This window comes from Bos taurus, chromosome 4 (assembly GCF_002263795.3).
Source record: "Bos taurus isolate L1 Dominette 01449 registration number 42190680 breed Hereford chromosome 4, ARS-UCD2.0, whole genome shotgun sequence".
In the NCBI taxonomy this organism is placed as follows: Eukaryota; Metazoa; Chordata; class Mammalia; order Artiodactyla; family Bovidae; genus Bos; species Bos taurus.
Window position 1 is genome coordinate 93,964,228 of NC_037331.1, and position 21,163 is coordinate 93,985,390.

At 39.3% G+C, this 21,163-nt stretch overlaps 1 protein-coding gene across 3 annotated transcripts in view; it reads right to left on the minus strand.

Moving 5' to 3' along the window:
* The window catches only part of TMEM209 (transmembrane protein 209), a 34,466-nt gene extending 13,321 nt beyond the window's left edge, over positions 1-21,145 (minus strand). Inside the window, exons 1-9 of one of the 3 annotated variants that reach the window (XM_059885940.1) lie at positions 21,122-21,145; positions 17,620-17,756; positions 17,419-17,477; positions 16,468-16,599; positions 15,573-15,814; positions 14,306-14,507; positions 6,759-6,934; positions 5,870-5,941; positions 3,621-3,717 (exon numbers count right to left, since the gene is read on the minus strand). In XM_059885940.1, coding sequence (XP_059741923.1) covers positions 3,621-3,717; positions 5,870-5,941; positions 6,759-6,934; positions 14,306-14,507; positions 15,573-15,814; positions 16,468-16,599; positions 17,419-17,477; positions 17,620-17,756 — 1,117 coding nt within the window. In that variant the 5' untranslated portion in view covers positions 21,122-21,145. Of the gene's footprint in view, positions 1-3,620; positions 3,718-5,869; positions 5,942-6,758; positions 6,935-14,305; positions 14,508-15,572; positions 15,815-16,467; positions 16,600-17,418; positions 17,478-17,619; positions 17,757-18,553; positions 18,749-21,121 lie in introns of those variants that run through there. The other 2 variants (XM_002686941.7, XM_005205743.5) reach the window with 2 other exon arrangements.
* Positions 21,146-21,163: the final 18 nt, after the last annotated feature.

A 21,163-nucleotide genomic window follows, 5' to 3' on the forward strand; every position in this document is an offset into this window, starting at 1 on the left:
ACCAGGAGCTGACTGTGGCTCAGACCATGAACTCCTTATTGCCAAATTCAGACTTAAACTGAAGAAAGTAGGGAAAACCACTAGACCATTCAGGTATGACCTAAATCAAATCCCTTATGATTATACAGTGGAAGTGAGAAATAGATTTAAGGGCCTAGATCTGATAGATAGAGTGCCTGATGAACTATGGAATGAGGTTTGTGACACTGTACAGGAAACAGGGATCAAGACCATTCCCATGGAAAAGAAATGCAAAAAAGCAAAATGGCTTTCTGGGGAGGCCTTACAAATAGCTGTGAAAAGAAGAGAAGCGAAAAACAAAGGAGAAAAGGAAAGATATAAACATCTGAATGCAGAATTCCAAAGAATAGCAAGAAGAGATAAGAAAGCCTTCTTCAGTGATCAATGCAAAGAAATAGAGGAAAACAACAGAATGGGAAAGACTAGAGATCTCTTCAAGAAAATCAGAGATACCAAAGGAACATTTCATGCAAAGATGGGCTCAATAAAGGACAGAAATGGTATGGGCCTAACAGAAGCAGAAGATATTAAGAAGAGATGGCAAGAATACACAGAAGAACTGTATAAAAAAGATCTTTACGACCCAGATAATCACGATGGTGGGATCACTGACCTAGAACCAGACATCCTGGAATGTGAAGTCAAGTGGGCCTTAGAAAGCATCACTACGAACAAAGCTAGTGGAGGTGATGGAATCCCAGTTGAGCTATTCCAAATCCTGAAAGATGATGCTGTGAAAGTGCTGCACTCAATATGCCAGCACATTTGGAAAACTCAGCAGTGGCCACAGGACTGCAAAAGGTCAGTTTTCATTCTAATCCCAAAGAAAGGCAATGCCAAAGAATGCTCAAACTACCGCACAATTGCACTCATCTCACACGCTAGTAAAGTAATGCTCAAAATTCTCCAAGCCAGGCTTCAGCAATATGTGAACCGTGAACTTCCTGATGTTCAAGCTGGCTTTAGAAAAGGCAGAGGAACCAGAGATCAAATTGCCAACATCCGCTGGATCATGGAAAAAGCAAGGGCGTTCCAGAAAAACATCTATTTCTGCTTTATTGACTATGCCAAAGCCTTTGACTGTGTGGATCACAATGAACTGTGGAAAATTCTTCAAGAGATGGGAATACCAGACCACCTGATCTGCCTCTTGAGAAATCTGTATGCAGATCAGGAAGCAACAGTTAGAACTGGACATGGAAAAACAGACTGCTTCCAAATAGGAAAAGGGGTATGTCAAGGCTGTATACTGTCACCCTGTTTATTTAACTTATATGCAGAGTACATTATGAGAAACGCTGGACTGGAAGAAACACAAGCTGGAATCAAGATTGCCAGGAGAAATATCAATCACCTCAGATATGCAGATGACACCACCCTTATGGCAGAAAGTGAAGAGGAACTAAAAAGCCTCTTGATGAAGGTGAAAGTGGAGAGTGAAAAAGTGGGCTTAAAGCTCAACATTCAGAAAACAAAGATCATGGCATCCGGTCCCATCACTTCATGGCAAATAGATGGGGAAACAGTGGAAACGGTGTCAGACTTTATTTTTGTGGGCTCCAAAATCACTGCAGATGGTGACCGCAGCCATGAAATGAAAAGATGCTTACTCCTTGGAAGGAAAGTTATGACCAACCTAGATAGCATATTCAAAAGCAGAGACATTACTTTGCCAAGAAAGGTTCGTCTAGTCAAGGCTATGGTTTTTCCTGTGGTCATGTATGGATGTGAGAGTTGGACTGTGAAGAAGGTTGAGCGCCGAAGAAGTGATGCTTTTGAACTGTGGTGTTGAAGAAGACTCTTGAGAGTCCCTTGGACTGCAAGGAGATCCAACCAGTCCATTCTGAAGGAGATCAGCCCTGGGATTTCTTTGGAAGGAATGATGCTAAAGCTGAAACTCCAGTACTTTGGCCACCTCATGGGAAGAGTTGACTCATTGGAAAAGACTCTGATGCTGGGAGGGATTGAGGGCAGGAGGAGAAGGGGACGACAGAGGATGAGATGGCTGGATGGCATCACTGACTCGATGGACGTGAGTCTGAGTGAACTCTGGGAGTTGGTGATGGAGAGGGAGGCCTGGCGTGCTGCGATTCATGGGGTCGCAAAGAGTCAGACACGACTGAGCAACTGATCTGATCTGATACATATGTCCCCTCCCTCTTGAAAGATCTTTCTATGAAAACTAAAACTGAACAGTTTTCATGATTAAAGTAAAAAACAAAACAAAAAAACAACTGACTGATTGGGGAATACCGGAGTGGGTTGCCATTTCCTTCTCCAGGGGATGTTCCCAAACCAGGGATTGAACCTACACTGGCAGGTGGATTCTTTACCACCAGGAAAACCCACTTTCCAAATTTTCTACAATGAACATACACATGTTGTTTTTGCAGTGATAAAACAATGCTGTTCTTTCCTAAAAAACACATCACATTGGTAAAATATGAAAGATACTTATTTTTATAGCTTATAAAAAATCTCAAAAAAGTTAACTATAAGTTCAAATAATACTACCAAGACCTAGGAAGTAACCCTTCTAACTCTGCAGTCAGAGAGCTCTGGCCTCAAATCACTGGGCTAGTTACTTTACCTCTCTGAGTCTTAGTGGCCTGTTCCATAAAACAGGCACTAAAAGCTAGCTTTCAAGGTTAATGTGAATGTTGTGTACACTACATATAAAACATCTGGGGACTTCCACAATGCAGGGGGCCCAGGTTTGATCCCTGGTCAGGGAACTAGATCCCAGATGCTGCAACTAAGTAAGACCCAGCACAGCCAAATAACTAAACAAAAAAACTGGGGTACTTAGTAAATTGGTACTTTGTTGTTCAGTCGCTCAGCTGTGTCTGACTCTTTGTGACCCCTTGACTGTGGCACGTCAAGCTTTCCTGTCCTTCACTATCTCTCAGAGTTTGCCCAAACTCATGTCCACTGAGTCAATGATGCCAGTACTTTAGCAATGTACAATTTTATACTTAACCCAGAGAATAAAGACTGATGAAAAGATACCCAAAGCAAGTGGAAACTGTTAATATGCAATCCAAAGCTTTTACATATTTCAAAGAGAAATCCATTCTCTAGAAAGATCTGGTTGACTAAAATACTCCTTACATTTTTTAAACTTCACTACTTAGCACTAAGTAAGTTATAGTATATATACTTTAGGCAAATTATATTACACTAAACTTTAAGTTTTATTTTTAGCAGATAATTGAAAATGGGGGATTTTAAATTAGCACATTGTTATACATTTTTTATGCTTTATACAATTTTGTAATTAATATCTAATAAGCTACTTGTATCTTGAATATATAAAGAACACCTACAACTCAATAATAAAGACAACTCAATTTAAAAATGGGTAAGGGGGGGAATAAAATGGGTAAAAGATCTGAAAAGGTATTTCTCCTAAGAAGATATACAAAGGGCTCAGCACATGAATAGATGCTCAGTATTATTAGCCATCAGGAAAATGTAAAAAAAAAAAAAAAAGAAAAAAGGTAACAAAGGATGCTGTTAAATAGCCCATTACAAGAAGAAATTTTCCACTTGGCAGATTCACTGAAGGAACTCAAATGCTGGGCTCTGTTCTCACATACCTCCTATTTGCAGCTCTGGACAACCCATTCGCCTCATCTGCGTGCTGACAGACTCAATCTCTTGCACAAGCGGCACTAATATTGTCTCGTTGATCCACTAGGGAGAAATGAGATGAATGATTTTACACACATAATTTTAAAGCATTTCTCAAAAGATTATTTTCGTGAAAGTTTTTTTTACCGTCTTGTACTTGAATATTAATAGAGTACATAGTGAAAGAGAATGGAAGTAACAGCAGCCACAGTTACAGAGTTAAGTAAATATGCTAACAGAATGCAAGTTAATGAAGTTATACTCTTAAATCAGATATGCCTGTTTGCCTGTTTTTTGAAGATATAAAATTTACAGTTACATGTTAAGTTTTTCTTAAATTCTTCTATGATTATATATTAATACTTAGCTAAAAGGATCATCTTTAGTTTTTATTTCTAGGGTAGTTAGTCACATATTTTTTACTGGTTTGTGATTAGTATAATAGTTTTTTTTTTTAGTATAATAGTTTTTAAAACTAGCATAACTGATTATCTCTCAGCAGGCTCCCTCAATTCCCTAACCATGTGGAAAATGGATATTATTATATTTAAAACTAGTTTGTAAATATTATACTATTCACTTTAGGACTAGGAATTTCAAACGCCACTTTGCATGGTACGTGAAAAGACTGTTCAAAGAATCCACACCCAACCTGGTTTTGTGTTATGGGTTTTGGGTGTGTGTTCAACACCAACTTCAACTACCCTTTCTGCTTCCACTACCTTTTCCACTACCTTCCACTATCACTACTTCAACTACCCTTTCTGTTTAACCATATAGCAGAAGGATGAAAAAAAGTTTCAGATCAAATACAAGTTATACAACTCTTAATTAAAAAACCTCTGAAAATGATGTGTTTTTATAATTTAGTTAGCAAGAAAATTTGATATATTGGCAAGACCTGAATTGAATTCCTGTGTAACTATTTTTAGACTTTATCTTACTCAGCATGATTGCTCATATGTTTTGCTGCAGAAACAATAATGTGGTTGATTACTGAGTCCTAAAAAGACCCTGCTACTGCATTATAAAATATATGGTATATGTATACACTGCTTTTCAAAAGAAACTACATAAAATCCCCTAAATTTCAGAACATTGTAGCCTAAGGAATTCAGATCAAGGATTGTGTTTGCATTTCTTCCAAGCTAATACTCCTGACCAAGACTTTGTCTTTTAAATATATTAGCATTTTTAGATAAGCCTATAAGTGGAAATAAAAGGAAGTACAGTCCTAGCACATCATTTCACTTGTTCATTCTTCCAACATTTATTAAATGTATCCTACTTGCCAGCCACACTTAGGCTGCAACAAAATTGTCTGAGGTGCAGGAGAGAAATCGAGGCCTCACTCCTAGGAGGCCTCACTGAGTAGTTCTAGGGCTGGCTACGGAATTTTTATTCAAGAAAGCCAACCAGGCTTCTGGTTCAATAAAGCAGCCTACTATTTTCACCATACCCTCTCTTGATACCCTATGTAAATTACAGCAAAAGAACAAAAAATGAGTACAAATAAATGACTTCAACAAATAATATTTCCAGAAGATGGGGAGTTGGCGAGTAAATGGTGGAGGATGAAACAGTGGAAGAAGCTTCTACAGAGTCTAAGTGGGGCTTCCTGCAGTGGAGGAGGGGCCAATTTACCCCCTAGACTGGGGACATGTGGGTACTACAGAGAGCAATAGAATGAGGTAGGGTTGAAACCAGGAAACTCACTCTGTATGTGGGAGAGCTGGCTTTTGCCAAGCTCCAGGCCAAAGATTAGAAGGCTCTTCTCATGAAAAATTGAAGAAAAGGATACACTCTGAAGCAGCTTCAAGTATATGTTATGTTCTTTAACACTGAAGTTTTCAGAGAATAATGACCTCATTTTTGCTTCCCTCACATGTCTAGACACACAACAGGCTCTGATAGGAAAGCTCTCTGAAAAGCAAAATTGAGATGTTGGGAAAGGGAAGATCTTAACAACTAAATACACTGTTCCTTTATCCACTCAAAATACGGTGATTTGCTAAGTGTTGAGGGGAAAAGTCCCAAGAATGCAGACACCATATGGTAAACGTCTTCTTCATCCTTGTGTGTGTCACCCATAGTGCAGTTTTAGTAATATTTAATTCTGATAGTCTAATAATTAACATCTCTAACTGATACTCTAATAACATACTTTGTATATAAAGAGGCACAAACATTGTCCCAGAGTAATGTCAAAACTCACATTTCTGAATTTAGCTGTCCATGAATCCATATGATCAAGAAGTTGTCTATTCATAGTTACTCTTGCCCAAACCTGTTAAAAAAAAAAAAAAATGTTTAGAATGAACGATCAGTGAGGAAAAGTCTTGCCAGGTTATCAGTCATCCCTTCCTCCACCCTCAGATATATTTTGAATACTCTGTAAAAAACTTCACGATCATCAATACTGACCTGATTAACATGTAGTAGTTGCTATTCATGCACATACATTTAAAATTCCTTACATTGGTATGTTCAAAGAATATTCTTTCTTTTAAGAAGAAAATTCAAAATCCTTTATTTGGTACTAAACTGATGAAACTACAAAATGTTCCATATCAAATGTATATTCTAGTCAAATGTTCTAATCCAAATGTTATTTTAAGAGCAAGAATCTTGTATGTGTTAAGTACAAATAGATACCTGAGGTATCTTTTTATGAATGAGTGCCACAAAATGTTTTAGGTAGGACACTAATGTTAACTCTGTGTCATAAAGAGTAAAATGTAGAATATAATTCAATTTTCAATACACAAGTTAGCTAGGGGTCTTTCTAGTGTTTGAGAAAGTGACAGTGAAGTCGCTCAGTTGTGTGCGACTCTTTGAGACCCTATGGACTGTAGTGGTTTGCCATTCCCTTCTCCAGAGGATCTTGAGACCCAGGGATTGAACCCAGGTCTCCCACACTGCGGGCAGACTCTTTACCATCTGAGCCACCAGGAAAGCCCCTTTCTAGTGTATAACATGTGCCAGATTTACATTTCTAGCCAGTAAAAGTGGATGTTACAGAGAACAATTTCCAGAAGTAGAAAAGAAGACTTTCAAACAACCTGTAAATCACAAACATCAAGTCACTTTCATTTTCCATTTACCTCCTCTGCAGCTTGTTTAGAGCTGAGATCGGCTTCATCTTTGTTAGCACATGGCGCCTGAGACCTACAGGCAAGCTGATACTGAAACTTCTTCAAAGTCTGTGCATAATCCCCCACAGAACGGCTGTAGTTCCAGAAAGTAGGACTGGTGGGAGGCGAAGTAGAATCTGGGCTTCCTACAACGATGAATGGAAGGAGTATCACAGTATGGTGTAGTAATTTTGATATAAGGGGCTGGTATATGAGCTCTGGGTATCTAGGAACCTATGCAATGGCAACCCAAGACAAAGTCTTCTCTCCTCCCAACATTATCTTTTCTTTAGAGAAATGGAGTGCTCATGCTAAACATTAAAAAGAACTTTTTCTGAGCAGTATCACTTTAACAGCCATGAGATTTCTAAGTGGTTGAAAGTGTCTGCTTATTTTTGTTGTAAAATTAAGCTTGTTTCATTCTCTTAAGACTTTCCAATGATTCAGAGAGAAACAAAAGACAAATTTCATCAGGAAATAAATAGGCTAAGTTCTTGCTTGAATTTTTAGAAGCTCTTTCTGAATGGGATAACTACCGCCTCCTATTAATATACTAGTCTTTTGGCTAGCAGCTAAACTCACTCTTCCGAGTGCTACACTGTGGTCTATTTATAGTTTAGTAACTCTTGTCTTGTATTAAGAGACTGTCTGCTGATTACACTTCTAGGTTTATCATTTTACTTTTAGGAAATGTAAACAGTCACATTTAGGGACTTAATACCACAGGGGACTTTACCACAGTACTTAACACATTTTAAGGTTTGTCTCCTTTCCCAAACAAAATTTGAGCTCCTCGAGGGCAGGGAGTATTTTTCCCCCTAGTATCTAGTACGTGTGTGCTCAATCGTGTCTGACTCTTTATAACCCCATGGACTGTAGCCCATCAGGCTCCTCTGTCCATGGAATTTTCCAGGCAAGTATACTAGAGTGGGTTGCCATTTCCTACTCCAGGGGAATCTTCCCAACCCAGGGACTGAACCCACGTCTTTTGCATTAGCAGGCGGGTTCTTTACCACTGCGCCACCTGGGAAGCCCAACATCTAGGACAAGTCGTTAATAAACAGCAAATTTTCAATGACAATTATATGATACTTTGCTGTTGTTGAGTCACTCAGTCGTGTCTGACTCAGTCATGTCCGACTGTGACCCCATGGACTGCAGCACCCCAGGCTTCCCTGTCCTTTACCATCTCCCAGAGCTTGGTCAAACTCATGTCCACTGATGCTTAGGAAGAGTTTATTTTTTTCAAAGTTTAACTGATGTCAAAATATCAATTGATATTTAGTACCCTCACAGAAAAATCACAAAGAGAGACTAGTTTTTTTAATCTTAGCAGTATTTTTTAAAAGGCATGATTATAAAATAATAAAACTGGTCTTCTTTTGATGTTTAGAGGCATGGAGGATGAGAAATGAAAGGGACATGTGGCAGTATTTCAAGTCACAGCATCAAAACCTTGGATGTGAGCCAGTCTTGTGCTGGTAGCATTGGTGAAAGTATGCTCCATACTGGCATAAAGATAATAACTATGTATAATAAAGAAATATCACACTTGGTGTGATATTTCCAAGTAGAACTTCTGGCAACATTGACTTAGAAGAATGAATACTGTCAAGAAAAGTTTTAAACAAGTACAATGACTGAATACATAGGGAATAAAAAAGGAAGAGACATGGGGTCATGATAAGAGCAAACAGTTTACCCTATTTTGACTAATTATTTTGACTGTTAATTTTAAAAACGATAATCAAGCTTTCTGAGGGCAAACCTGAACTTAAGGAAAATTTCAAAGAAGTCTGGCTTTAGATGACAAAAGTTCTATGTAGATGACAGAAATACAGTTTTATATCTGTTGTACATGAGCTAAAGTACAAGGAAAATATATAGCAAGAAGTGACACAACAGGGCCTCTCTATAATGACCCTCACCACCAAAATAGCACAAAATCCGCAGTTGGACAACCCCAAAGATGTAAGAATAATAAAACATATAATTTAAATGAATAATGGAGCTTGCAAACATGTAATAGGAATAGCTGCTAAAAATGAAGAGGGAATTGAAAATCAGAGTGGCCAGTGGTCCGTGTGTGAAGTGATGCTGCGGTTGCTCTGGAGAATTTTGTAGGCTTTGGGAAACCTATCAGTGTGGACTTCAGTGCCTGGGAACTGGAAATGTGCATACAGGTATCGGGCTAGACTGAGGCCTCCTTCCTACCTCTATTCCCTGCACCTGGCACACAGCTGAGGACCTCAAGGGGCTGTGTTCTCAGTGGATAAGGAAAAGAACATCTGTTCACTGACACCAGGAGGTAACAGGGAAGCCTGTCTCTCTTAGGTTGTTTTTAAAAAGAAATCCCCAGAGATTTAAAAATTACAGCTCCGCCTTCATGTGGGTTTACTGCACCCATTTATACTCCCTGTAAGGTCCAGGAACCTCCAAGCCCAGAAATTACTTAAATTAATTCAGGATCAATGATATTCCTCAATCACCGGATAGAGGCAAATATGAAACTGCTAGGAGGAAACAAAAGGCTTCCATCCAGCCTGCCTAAGACCGAAACAGCACAGATGAAACTCTACCGAAGACAGGCTTACCAAAAATGAAAAATGCGTAAAACACAAAGAAACATATCTCCAAGAAAATGCATCAACAAGAAAAAAATGTTAGTATGTAATCAAGAACTTTAGATAATGGAGCTACTGGACAGGAATTTTAAAGTATGCTTAAAGTGACTGAGATAAGAAAAAGAATGGAAAACATAAGAACAAAGCAAGATACTCTAAAATAAATCAGGCATATATCAAAGAGAAGCAAATAAAATGTTGAAACCAGAAAAAAAAAAAAAGACAAATTAAAAAACTCAATGAGTTAAATAGCAGTTTAAAGTTTAAATTAAAAAGACAGAACCATCAGTCCTAACTGGATAAAACAAACTGTGGAGTGAGGAATAAAACAGAATGCTCTTCTTTATAGCAGAATGCCAAAATACTAAACGTGCACTGAAGAAATGGAAATATTAGAAAGTCTCCCTTTTGCAACTACTACTGTAGTAACACTGGATCATCAATGGATGCTAAAACTGCTGGAGGGAAAGACTGCTTAAGGGAACAGCATAGTCCTAAGTCTCAAAAGCATCATACTATATAGATTGTTCATAAATTACAGAAGGGAAAAGCTACTATGAACAAACTGTGCCATCACTATGACCAGGAGATCCAATTTAACTTTGCCAATAGAGGGACAAATAATATCATGTATCCTCTGATGTGATGCACTGAAAGGAACATACCACCAGCTAAGTTTTATTCTTGCCAAAAAATATTTAAAATGAATCTAACAATGAGAAAACCATCACACAAATACAAATCTACCAAACTGGCCTTGTATCTTCAAAATGTAAATGTCATAAAAGACAAAAAAGAGAACAAACACTCATAAATGGTCCAGATGAAAAAAGACTAAAGAAGCATGACAATTAAATGAAATATGTGGTCCCTGACTGGATCCTCCATCAATAAAAGAAAAGAGCTACCAAGGTCGTTATTGGGTCCACTGGAGGAAAGGTAAATATGAAGAATAGTAGTAACTTAAATATGAAAATCATATGGTAGTCAGAAAGGAAAATGTCCTTGTTCTTAGGAGATGCATGTAAACTACCTTCTGAGAAACCTGTGTACAGGTCAAGAAGCGACAGTTAGAACCAGATATGGAACAGATTGGTTTCAAATTGCAAAAGGAATACAGCAAGGCTGGATACTGTCACCCTGCTTATTTAACTTCTACGCAGAGCACATCATGTGAAATGATGGGCTGGATGAAGCACAAGCTGGAATCAAGACTGCCAGGAGAAATATCAACAACCTCATAAATGCCGATGATACCACTCTAATGGCAGAAAATGAAGAGGAACTAAAGAGCCTCTTGAGGAGGGTGAAAGAAGAAAGTGAAAATGTTGGCTGAAAACTCAACATTCAGAAAATGAAGATCATGGCATCTGGTTCCATCACTTCATGGCAAACAGAAGGGGAAAAAGTGGAAGCAGTGACAGACTATTTTCTTGGGCTCCAAAATCACTGCAGACAGTGACTGCAGCCATGAAATAAAAAGATGATCCTTGTGAGGAAAGCTATGACAAACCCAGACAGTGTATTAAAAGGCAGAGACATCACTTTGACAACAAAGGTGTGTATAAGTCAAAGCTGTGGTTTTTCCAGTAGTCAGGTATGGATGTGAGAGTTCAATGATAAAGCAGGCTGAGTGCTGAAGAATAGATGCTTTTGAACTGTGGTGTTGGAGAGGACTCCTGAGAGGCCCCTAGACTGCAAGGAAATCAAACCAGTCAATCCTAAAGGAAATCAACCCTGAATATTCAGTGGAAGGACTGATGCTAAAGCTGAGGCTTTCAATACCTTGGCCACCTCATGCAAAGAATTACCGCAATGGAAAAGACTGACGCTCGGAGAGACAGAAGGCAAAAGGAGAAGGTGACGACAGAGGATGAGATGGTTAGACAGCATCACTGACTCAATGGACATGAATTTGAGCAAGCTCTAGGAGATAGTGGAAGACAGAGGAGTCTGGCGTGCTGCAGTCCATGGGGTCACAAAGAGTCGGACACGACTTAGCGACTGAACAACAAACAGTATATGTGAGTGTCCATTTTCTCATTATTGGAGAAAGGAGTTATAAATCTGTAAAGGAAGGAGGCTAAGACAAACCCTGTATAGTTGGACTGGAATTGGAGGTATCACAGGAACTTATGGTTTTTAATACATATAGATGGATTCCCTGGTGGCTCAGACAGTAAAGAGTCTGCTTGCAATGCAGGAGAGCTGGGTTCGATCCCTGGGTCGGGAAGATCTCCTGGAGAAGGAAATGGCAACCCACTCCAATATTCTTGCCTGGAAAATCCCATGGACGGAGGAGCCTGGTGGGCCACAGTCTGTAGGGTTGCAAGGAGTTGGACACAACTGTCCGACTTCACTTTCACGGACGGATGGAGAAATATACAAGTGTGTGTGTGTGAGTGTTTCCATATCTGTTTCCCAGCTGTCTGCCCAGTGGACTTAAGATTAACCATGGCATATCCAGTGCACAGACATTAATTACAAAATATCTTTCTCCACTAAAAGCAAACATGACCCCCCAGAAAAACAGACTAATTCCAAAGCTAGTTACTAGAGAAAGAAGAGCCTGGAAAATCTTATGGGAAGTGGGTTGGGGGTAGGGTTGGGGGAGGGGGGAGGAGTGTTCAAAGAATGATACCAGAAGAACACAGAAGCTAGACAATCACACTAGCCAAATCTGAGACAATCTAAGCATCAAAATAACCTAACTGGAGGAAAGAAGCTCTACCTTACAAGAGAATACTAACAAATATGTATATTTAAGAAGTGGCTGCACAACAAACTGAATGTAGGTAATGCTAAATGATACACTTAAGATGTTTAAAATGGTAACTCTTATGTAAATTTAACCACACACACACAAAGTTTATAAAAAACAAAAAAGGGATAAATAAAAAAAGGAATGAAAAATTAGAGAAGTACCATGACAACCAGTAATAATTAACTTTGAAAAGAATCTTAAAAGGGTATTAAAGCTATTAAGTGAAAATTTGATAAAGAAAAGGATATTTATAGTCTCAAAGTAGTTTTCCACAAAATATTAATACAGATTAATTCATACAAAATACTTAATTACCTAAAACCTATGGGCCCAGAAGGCTTAAAAGTATATAGATGGACATAGATACACAGGCAAATAATACCCAAAAGAAAATTAGTATAGCTGTTAGTGTCAGACACAACAGACTCAAAGGCAAAAAGCCTAAGAGATAAAGATAAAAGGAGTAACTGACTAGAAGGATATTCTGAATTTATATGCATATAACAGAATCTCATAAACATTTAGCAAATTTGACAGTTACAGGGAGACATTTATTGGGAAACAATCAGTGGGTGCATTTAGCACACTTTCTTAGTAATAAATTAAGCAGATAAAAATTAATAAAGAATTTAAGAATATCATTATGAAGCTTGACTCAATGAACAAACAAGAAGCCCAATATTTATAGACTATGCATTCTTTTCAACACACTAAGATCCACTCACAAAAAGTGGTCATAAATAGCAGGCCTAGGTACAGGCTTCAAAAACTATGAAAAAATTAATAGGGTACAGATCAAAACCTCTAGTCACCGTACAATTAACTTAGGGGAGGGAAAAAAAAGATAACGAAGCCTTTCATTTCCCATATTTGGAAATTCAAAGCAACACCAATCACCAATAATACTTCCAAACAGTATTTCTAAATAACTTGTATAGGTTAAAGAAGAAATAAAAATGGAAGCCAGAAAATATCTGGCTGTGACAAAGGCAATGTAGAGGGTACACAGGGTTCTTTGTATTTTACTCTGTAATTTTCGGTTTCCTTGAAATATTTCCGAATTTAAAAAGAAGAAAAAGCATGTATCGACAAATAACAAGGTAATATTGATTTGTTCCTTTGACATCTGTGGCACTTTCAGGCAAAATTAAATTAAAAATCAATAGAGAGACTTCGAGTGACACAAAGAGCCATGGTCCAATAACTGGCTTCCTCATTGCGGCCGTGCTTTAGCACCGAAGGCGCTTTCTGTTAAAGTTCCTGAGGGGGAAAAATCATTACTCGGCTCGATAACCTAATTTGGTTTCAAATAATTGACTTTGTAATAATCAAATCCACCCCAAAGAGATTAAGATTTGCTAACATTGTTTCCCAAGGTAAACAAGAGACAAGTTAAAAAATGTTCTGAAGAACAGCAACATGTCTGGTGTAAATCCATGCTCCCTCCATTCTCCCTGCTACACCGACCTTCACAAGAACTACCCCAAGAGACAACCCTCACTTCACCACGCCCTGCCACACACCGCTTCAAAAACAGTTTATAACCTCAACTTTTAAACAAATTATAAATTACGTTATACAAAAAAGCTTTTAATCGTAAATGAAAGGTTTAAGATTTCTGTTAGCTCAGCTCTATTTTACATCTTAAATTTTGATGAATTTGATTCTAACAGCACAAAATGCTATGCTATGCTATGCTAAGTCACTTCAGTCGTGTCCGACTCTGTGCGACCCCATAGACGGCAGCCCACCAGGCTCCCCCGTCCCTGGGATTCTCCAGGCAAGAACACTGGAGTGGGTTGCCATTTCCTTCTCCAATGCATAAAAGTGAAAAGTGAAAGTGAAGTCGCTCAGTCGTGTCTGACTCTTAGCGACCCCATGGATTGCAGCCTACCAGGCTCCTCTGTCCATGGGATTTTCCAGGCAAGAGTACTGGAGTGGGGTGCCATTGCCTTCTCCAACAGCACAAAATACAAAAACAAAATAAATTCCTCTGCTAAGCTACACAAGGTGTATTAGTAAAAAGATTTGAAACAATTATGCATAGGATCAAAGTAAGAAAAATAATATATGAACAATAACCAACACCCCAAATATGTATATTAGCTCCAAGTAAAATATATACATACCCAGCTTAACTCTCTGCTGTTTTTCTTCTTCACTTCTAAGGAAAGTATCCAAGGTTCGCAGGTCGGTCATGTAGTCTTCTTTGTCAGTAGGGGAGTTGTAGACGGTGGGTGAGGAGCGGTAGCGAGATCTCAGCCCACTGCTCTCCACTGGACCAACGGTCGTAGGATACGGAGGAGGAGGAGAGGGACTATAGCTTGCCAGCTGTACAAAGTGAAAGAACTTGACTTTATTTCTCTTTAATTGATACTTCTTTGTTTTGGTTTTTGAACTTTCAAAAAGTAACACACCAACTAGAATGGTCAAAATCCAGAGCACTGAACATCAAACGCTGGCAAGGATGTAGAGTAACAGGAACTTGGATTCATTGCTGGTGGAATGCAAAACAGTAGTCACTTTGGAAGACAGTGTGGCACTTTCGTACAAAACTAAACCATACAATAGCAAACATCCTGCTCCTTTGCATTTACCCAAAAAAGCGGAAAATTTATACCCATACAAAGACTTGCACACAGGTCTTGTTTTCATTGCCAGACACTCCTCACTTAACAAGAGATAGTAGGGAACCATCACCCTACATGCCATGCTGTACACCCCAAAATAAAATTAAACAAATAAATAAATAAAGAGTCTGCAGAAAAATCCTAGATGGTGACCCTCAGTACATTGTCTTTTGCAAAAGCTAAATCTTTTTTTTTTTTTTTTTTGAGGATTCTTTTAAGATGTGATATAAAGAACTTCTAACTGGTGTCAGGAAATCTGGGTTCTATTCTTGGCTCTTTTTTAAAATTTTTGGCTGTGCTGGCTCTTCACTGCTGTGCGTGCAGGTTTTCCTCTAGCTGTGGAGACTGGGGGCTTCCCTCTCCTGTGCGGGCTTCTCATTGCGGTCGTTTCTCTTATTAGCAGTTGCTACACACGGCACAGTAGTTGTGGCTCCCGGGCTCTGGAGGGCAGGCTCAGTGACTGCAGTGCAAGGTTTAGTAGTCTCATGGCAATCTTCCCAGACTAGGGATCAAACCCATGTCTCCTGTACCGGCTGGCAGATTCTTCACCACTGAGCCACCAAGGAAGCCCTGTTCCTGGCTCTTAAATAGGCAAATTTGGGCAAGTCAATTACCCACTGATTCTGGGTTTCTTCATTGATTAAAAAAAAAAGAGTTTCGACTCACTAGGTGATTTTCAATTCAAACCTCCCACTTTTAAAATAGTAATCAAAATAGTAGTAGTAATAGAAACAGTAAGTCAAATCGTAGGAGATAAGAGGCCTACCTTGTTATAACCACTGATGGGTGAGTAGGTCACTCCGGGGCTGTAAGACCCACTGCCACCTGATGACAGACCTTGCAGCTGAGGGCTATATCCAGTTATACAGCTGGTGGTGAACTTGGGGCTGGTACTGGGTGAGCGAGATGGGCTATAACTTAACACACTCTGACCCTGAATTGAAGGAGAAGGTGGAGAGGGAGGGATTTGGGCTGCTGCCAGATCACGTGGAGGAGTAGTCTGTACAACTAGAAGGAACAGACAAATAATTGTGTGTAAGTATACTGCCTGCCAATGAAGAAGACACAAGAGATGAGAGTTCGACCCCTGGGTAAGGAAGATCCCCTGGAGGAGGAAATGGCAACCCACTCCACAGACAGAGGAGCCCCGAGGGCCACAGTCCATAGATCAAAAATTTTACCAGTGAGTTTCAAAGAGTTGCAAAGAATCCGTCACGGCTGAGCAACTGAGCACACATACAGTAAATAAAATTTCTATGAAAACAAATGCAATGAACTGAATCTTTGTCAGGGAAATGGCAAGTAAGTGTGACTTGGTTGTTAAATTACATAAAGTATTATTACCAAAAGACACAAATGGTTGTGTACCATTTTCCATCAAGTCAAAATAAGAAACTGGCTTTAATGCAGCAAAAATTAGTCATTTAATTTTAACCGTAATTAAACCATGGAACAAACTTCCATGAGGCTATGAATGTTATTTAATTTATATAAATAGGAATATAATCATTGATCTTAAGACAATTTATTGTAAAACTGTTTAATAGAGTTGAATCAGATGGCGTTAGAAATCCCTTCTAGCTGAGTTTATGAGAAAATTAAATTGAGAGATTTACTGCCAAACTTTCCCCTCACCTTTGCAAAAGGTATAAAACACTTACCAGCTGTTTTCAGCCCTAAAAGTGTTTGCTGTTCAGGGCTAACAACCAGACTTGTTGCTGCCACAGTGCATTTGAAATACCTCCAAAAATCAAATAAGGCATTTAGACTGAAGAGAGATGCAAGGGCAAGCTCTGGAAGAGAACAATTTATTTTTTAAAAGGGGAGTGGAACATTTAAATGGGAGAAAGAAAACCATGCATACTTTAGCAAATTAAAAACAAAAAAATTAAAAACTATACTCTTATTCCTCATTAACAGTTAACATCTAATGAATGTCTATTATGTGTAGGGCATTTACCAGTGAGTTTCAAAATATTATCATTAATCCTTTTACAATAAACATTTTCACCTTGATTTTAAAGCTCTGCCAACAGGTGTAAAGAAGTCAGGTGACTTTTGCGATAGCACACAGCTAGTCACTGAAGACATGATTCTAATTCAGGTATACAGATTTCAAAACTCTTGCTCTTCCACTTGCCCCATCACTTCCCTATCAAGACTTTAATGTATGTATTAGACTTTGGAATTTATTTTAATGGCCACAAAGACTCATTATACCTAAGAACTACTGAAGAACAGAGAGAGGAAACCGAGGAAGGTATCAATGGGAAAAAAATCTGGTTGGTCTTGAAAGGTGAAAACATAGAGAAGTAAGGAAGGCAATTCAGGGAGAATAACAAATACAAATCTTACCAGCTCCAAAGTTTATTTTTCTTAACAGAACTCATGATTACCTGGAATTGTACTGTTTATTAACTGATTGTCTCTTCTACTAGAGTATTCCTCCCATGAGGGTATGGACCTTGTTCCCTTCCTAGTGTATTCCCAGTTTTGGGAACATAGCAGGCATTCAAATATGTGTTGAATAAAGGAATGAATACTAAGTTGAATTCAACTTGAGTGCAGTTTTTCATTGGGAGTAACTCTAAATCACAGTGAAAATTACTTACCTATATACCAGAGGGGCCAATATGTCACATTATAATAAGAACTAATCAATTTTCCAGTCCTGAAAAAAATCAGAAAGGCTTTTTAATATTAAGACACACACACACACACCCCCCAAAAATCAAAACACAAAACTTGTGGAATCAACTGTTGGCCTCTTCAATTTTTACTTTTTTCCCACTTTTTTTGGCTAATTAACTTACATTTCAGTATATATCATTCCAGCCATAGACACATTTAGGAGTCCCCAGGCTAAAACCACTTTCCTAGCTTCTGTTTCTCTTCTCATCTTGATGGTTCTGTCAATAAGGGAAGCACTTGGGTTTGGCTCCCCTTGCATCTGTTCAAAATCAAAAAGCTTAGGAATTAATCAAAAGGAACTACTGCTCCATTTAAGAAATCAAACTTGTGTCTATTATTGTTGTTCAGTCACCCAGTGGCTAACTTAAAATTGCACATACTTTTCCTCATCTTTCTAATGTTTTTCCCCTTTAATATTAGTTAATACCCTTTAATATTAATTAATACCCTTTAATATGAAAAAGGAACCCTAAATGACAGCTTCATTGGCACCACAGTGTAATCAACAGAGAACTGGGTGGTCCCTTCAGAGAATAATTTAACATTCCCAATAAAGAAAACTGTCTTACTTTGCAATTCAAGGATTAGTGTTGTGTTTTTGGAATATGTAACAAGGACCAGGCCAAGAGCTATAAGAAATCCAAAACACCAAGTTTGGTGAGAAAATATTCCAAATAAAATACGTCATTATTCTCCTGCTACATGCTTGTGCAGAAATCATTAACTGCCTACGATCTTTACCAACTCTGCACCCAGGCCATCTCCGTTTTGTGTTGCTAATAAAAGTACAAGGATTTAGGTTTTAGAAGGGCGAATACTCGCGGTGTGAACGGAATAAGGGTGAGTGGGGACAGTGAGCAGTTTTGGTCCACATTGGGATGTATACTTCCTCTGTTTCGCTAGGGCCAATCTTTTGCAGACAAGTGTTAAGGCCTGTTCCTGCTCTAGGGAGTCGTATCCCATTAAGTACAGATCAGTACCCTTCCCGCCACCCTGACCAGGAGTCAATAATCCCCAGTGCAGAAAGCTTCCCTCCCTGGCTGTCCCAGTACAAACTTTAGCAACTCCTATGGCTTCTTTCCTCCCTTCCACTACGGGCAGTGGGTGGTCTGGCCACATTCCCCTTTGGCTGAACCCTCGCCAGGTCCGCAGGCGCGAAACTCCTACGGCCCGCGCGGACTCCTAGTCCAGGAAGCACAAAGATGACCCCGAAAACGCACCGTGTTCTTCGGCCGGAAGTGGCGGGTTCGCGCCACTCTCCACCGCACATGCGCGAAACCAAGCAAGACAGCGAAATCGACCCGCTCGTGCGTCTCCAGTTACCGGAAGGACGGGACTGTCTCTTCTCGCGGGAAGAGGAGGAGGGGCGGGGGAAAGGCTAGGAGCGTTACCAGGGAAACAGTCTCCGGATATGTGGCTCCCACTCTGGTGCGGGGAGAAAGCTGAGCAGCAAAAATTCAGACCAGGTTCTGAACCCACAGTAAAAAGTAATAACTATAACAAGCTGATTTTCTATATATTAATATCATTTTAGCTTCCTTTGGGCGTTTATGGACTTATATTTTTGAGCAGATTTTATTAAGCAATGTGAGTAACTGTAGGATACAGAGTACTTGGTAATGTGTCCAGACACCTTCAGCAATGAGAAAGCATTTTTCACACCTCTGTGTTAAAAAAAAATTATGTGTCCTGACCCCATGTAAATTTTTAAATATCCGTGTAATGAGGTTGCAGCAGTAACAAGAAAAAGCAAATTGTGTTTTGTTAAAGTTGTTAGTGGTTTTGAGGTTTTAAAAAGAAACAGTCTTTACTTTTCATGCATATTCTTTGGAAGAACTTCTAATCCTGAGGAAAAGATTCATCAGGGAGTTCAGTTTACTTTTATTTAACAAATATAGATGCCTACAATGTGCCGCTGAACCGCGCGGGATGGTGTGAAAGTAAAACTTTCCCTGGTTTCTGCCTGGAGTAGCTCAGAGAGGGGATTGGGGTGGAATGGGGAGGCGGGAAGGTGCACTAGAAAGGTAGGTGAGGTGGAGTGCAGTGAGCCCTAAGGAAGCGTGGTGGGCCCAGCCAGAGATCCCTGCAAGCTTCCTGGAGGAGGTGACACGGGCCTGAAACAGTCAAGGTTCAGGATGCACAAGGTCTGGAGACTTGCTTGTGGGGATGCAAAGAAGCGTGTCTCTAATAAAAACATCACACTGTGTTCTGATAAACCAGTGGATTGTCACAGCACGTCCCAATGGCCAGAAATTTTCCTAAAATGCTTCTAAGTTTCAACAGAAGAAAATGAAGTTTTCTTGTGGTATTGCATGTTAATGAAAATCTGCAGGTATGCTATGCTCTTAAAGATCTAACTGATTTTTTTTTAAAGTGGAGTTTTTATACTTTTAAGGCAATGGCACCCCACTCCAGTATTTTTACCTGGAAAATCCCATGGATGGAGGGGCCTGGTAGGCTGCAGTCCATGGGGTCGCTAGAGTTGGACAGCACTGAGCGACTTCACTTTCACTTTTCACTTTCATGCATTGGAGAAGGAAATGGCAACCCACTCCAGTGTTCTTGCCTGGAGAATCCCAGGGACGGGGCAACCTGGTGGGCTGCCGTCTATGGGGTCGCACAGAGTCGGACACGACTGAGGCAACTTAGCAGCAGCAGCAGCAGATTGCCTTAGCAGCAACTGTGGTTTGCTCTAGTTTTAGATTTGGGGATGAACTAACTTGAAAATTGTTCAAATGTTCAAAATTAGAATGCAGAAGGAAATGGCAACCCACTCCAGTATTCTTGCCCAGAGAATCCGTGGACAGAGGAGCCTGGTGGGCTATAGTCCATGGGATCTCAAAGAAGAGTCCGACATGACTGAGCGACTAACACACACAGAAAATTAGAATACCAGTTTCCTCCCCAACACATGTCTGAAAGAAACTGTACATGTTTCATGTAACTCACAACAGACACATCTATGTTTTCCTTCTTAATGTAATCTGTGAATTACTGTGCATTTATTCAAGGCTTAGAAAGGAACACTACTACCTAATTTAGATACATTGTTGGCATTATGTATTAGTTTTCCAGGGTTGCCATAGGAAAATACCACAGACTGCATAGCTTAAACAATAGGAATTAATTTTTTTCACAGTTAGAGGTTGGAAATCTAAGATCAAGGTGCTAGCAGGATTGATTTCTCCTGAGCCTGTGTCCTTTGGCTTGCAGATGGCCCTCTTCTGTGTCCTCACATAGCCTTTTCTTTTTCCCCCCTGTGCTTGCACGTTCTTGATGTCTCTTCCTTTTCTCATAAGAACACCAGTCATATTGGACTAGGGCCCCATCCTTATGACTTCATTTAACTTTAATTACCTCTTTTTAGGCTCTATCTACAATTATAGTCAAATCGGGGCTTGAGGTTTCAACATAGGCTTTTTGGGGACCACAGTTCAGTCTACAACACATTAGAACTATGTATGTTAGATTACAATGGTATGATGTATATCAAAGAGACTGAAAAATGAATGGATACCTTAGAGACTTAGATTTACGTAAAGAAAATACCATGTATACAAGTTTCAAGACACATACACAAAAAGATTAAGGCAGAATGCACCATATTGAGGTATGGGGAATTACCTTAAATTTTCATAGATGTGATTACACAAATCTTCCAAAAAT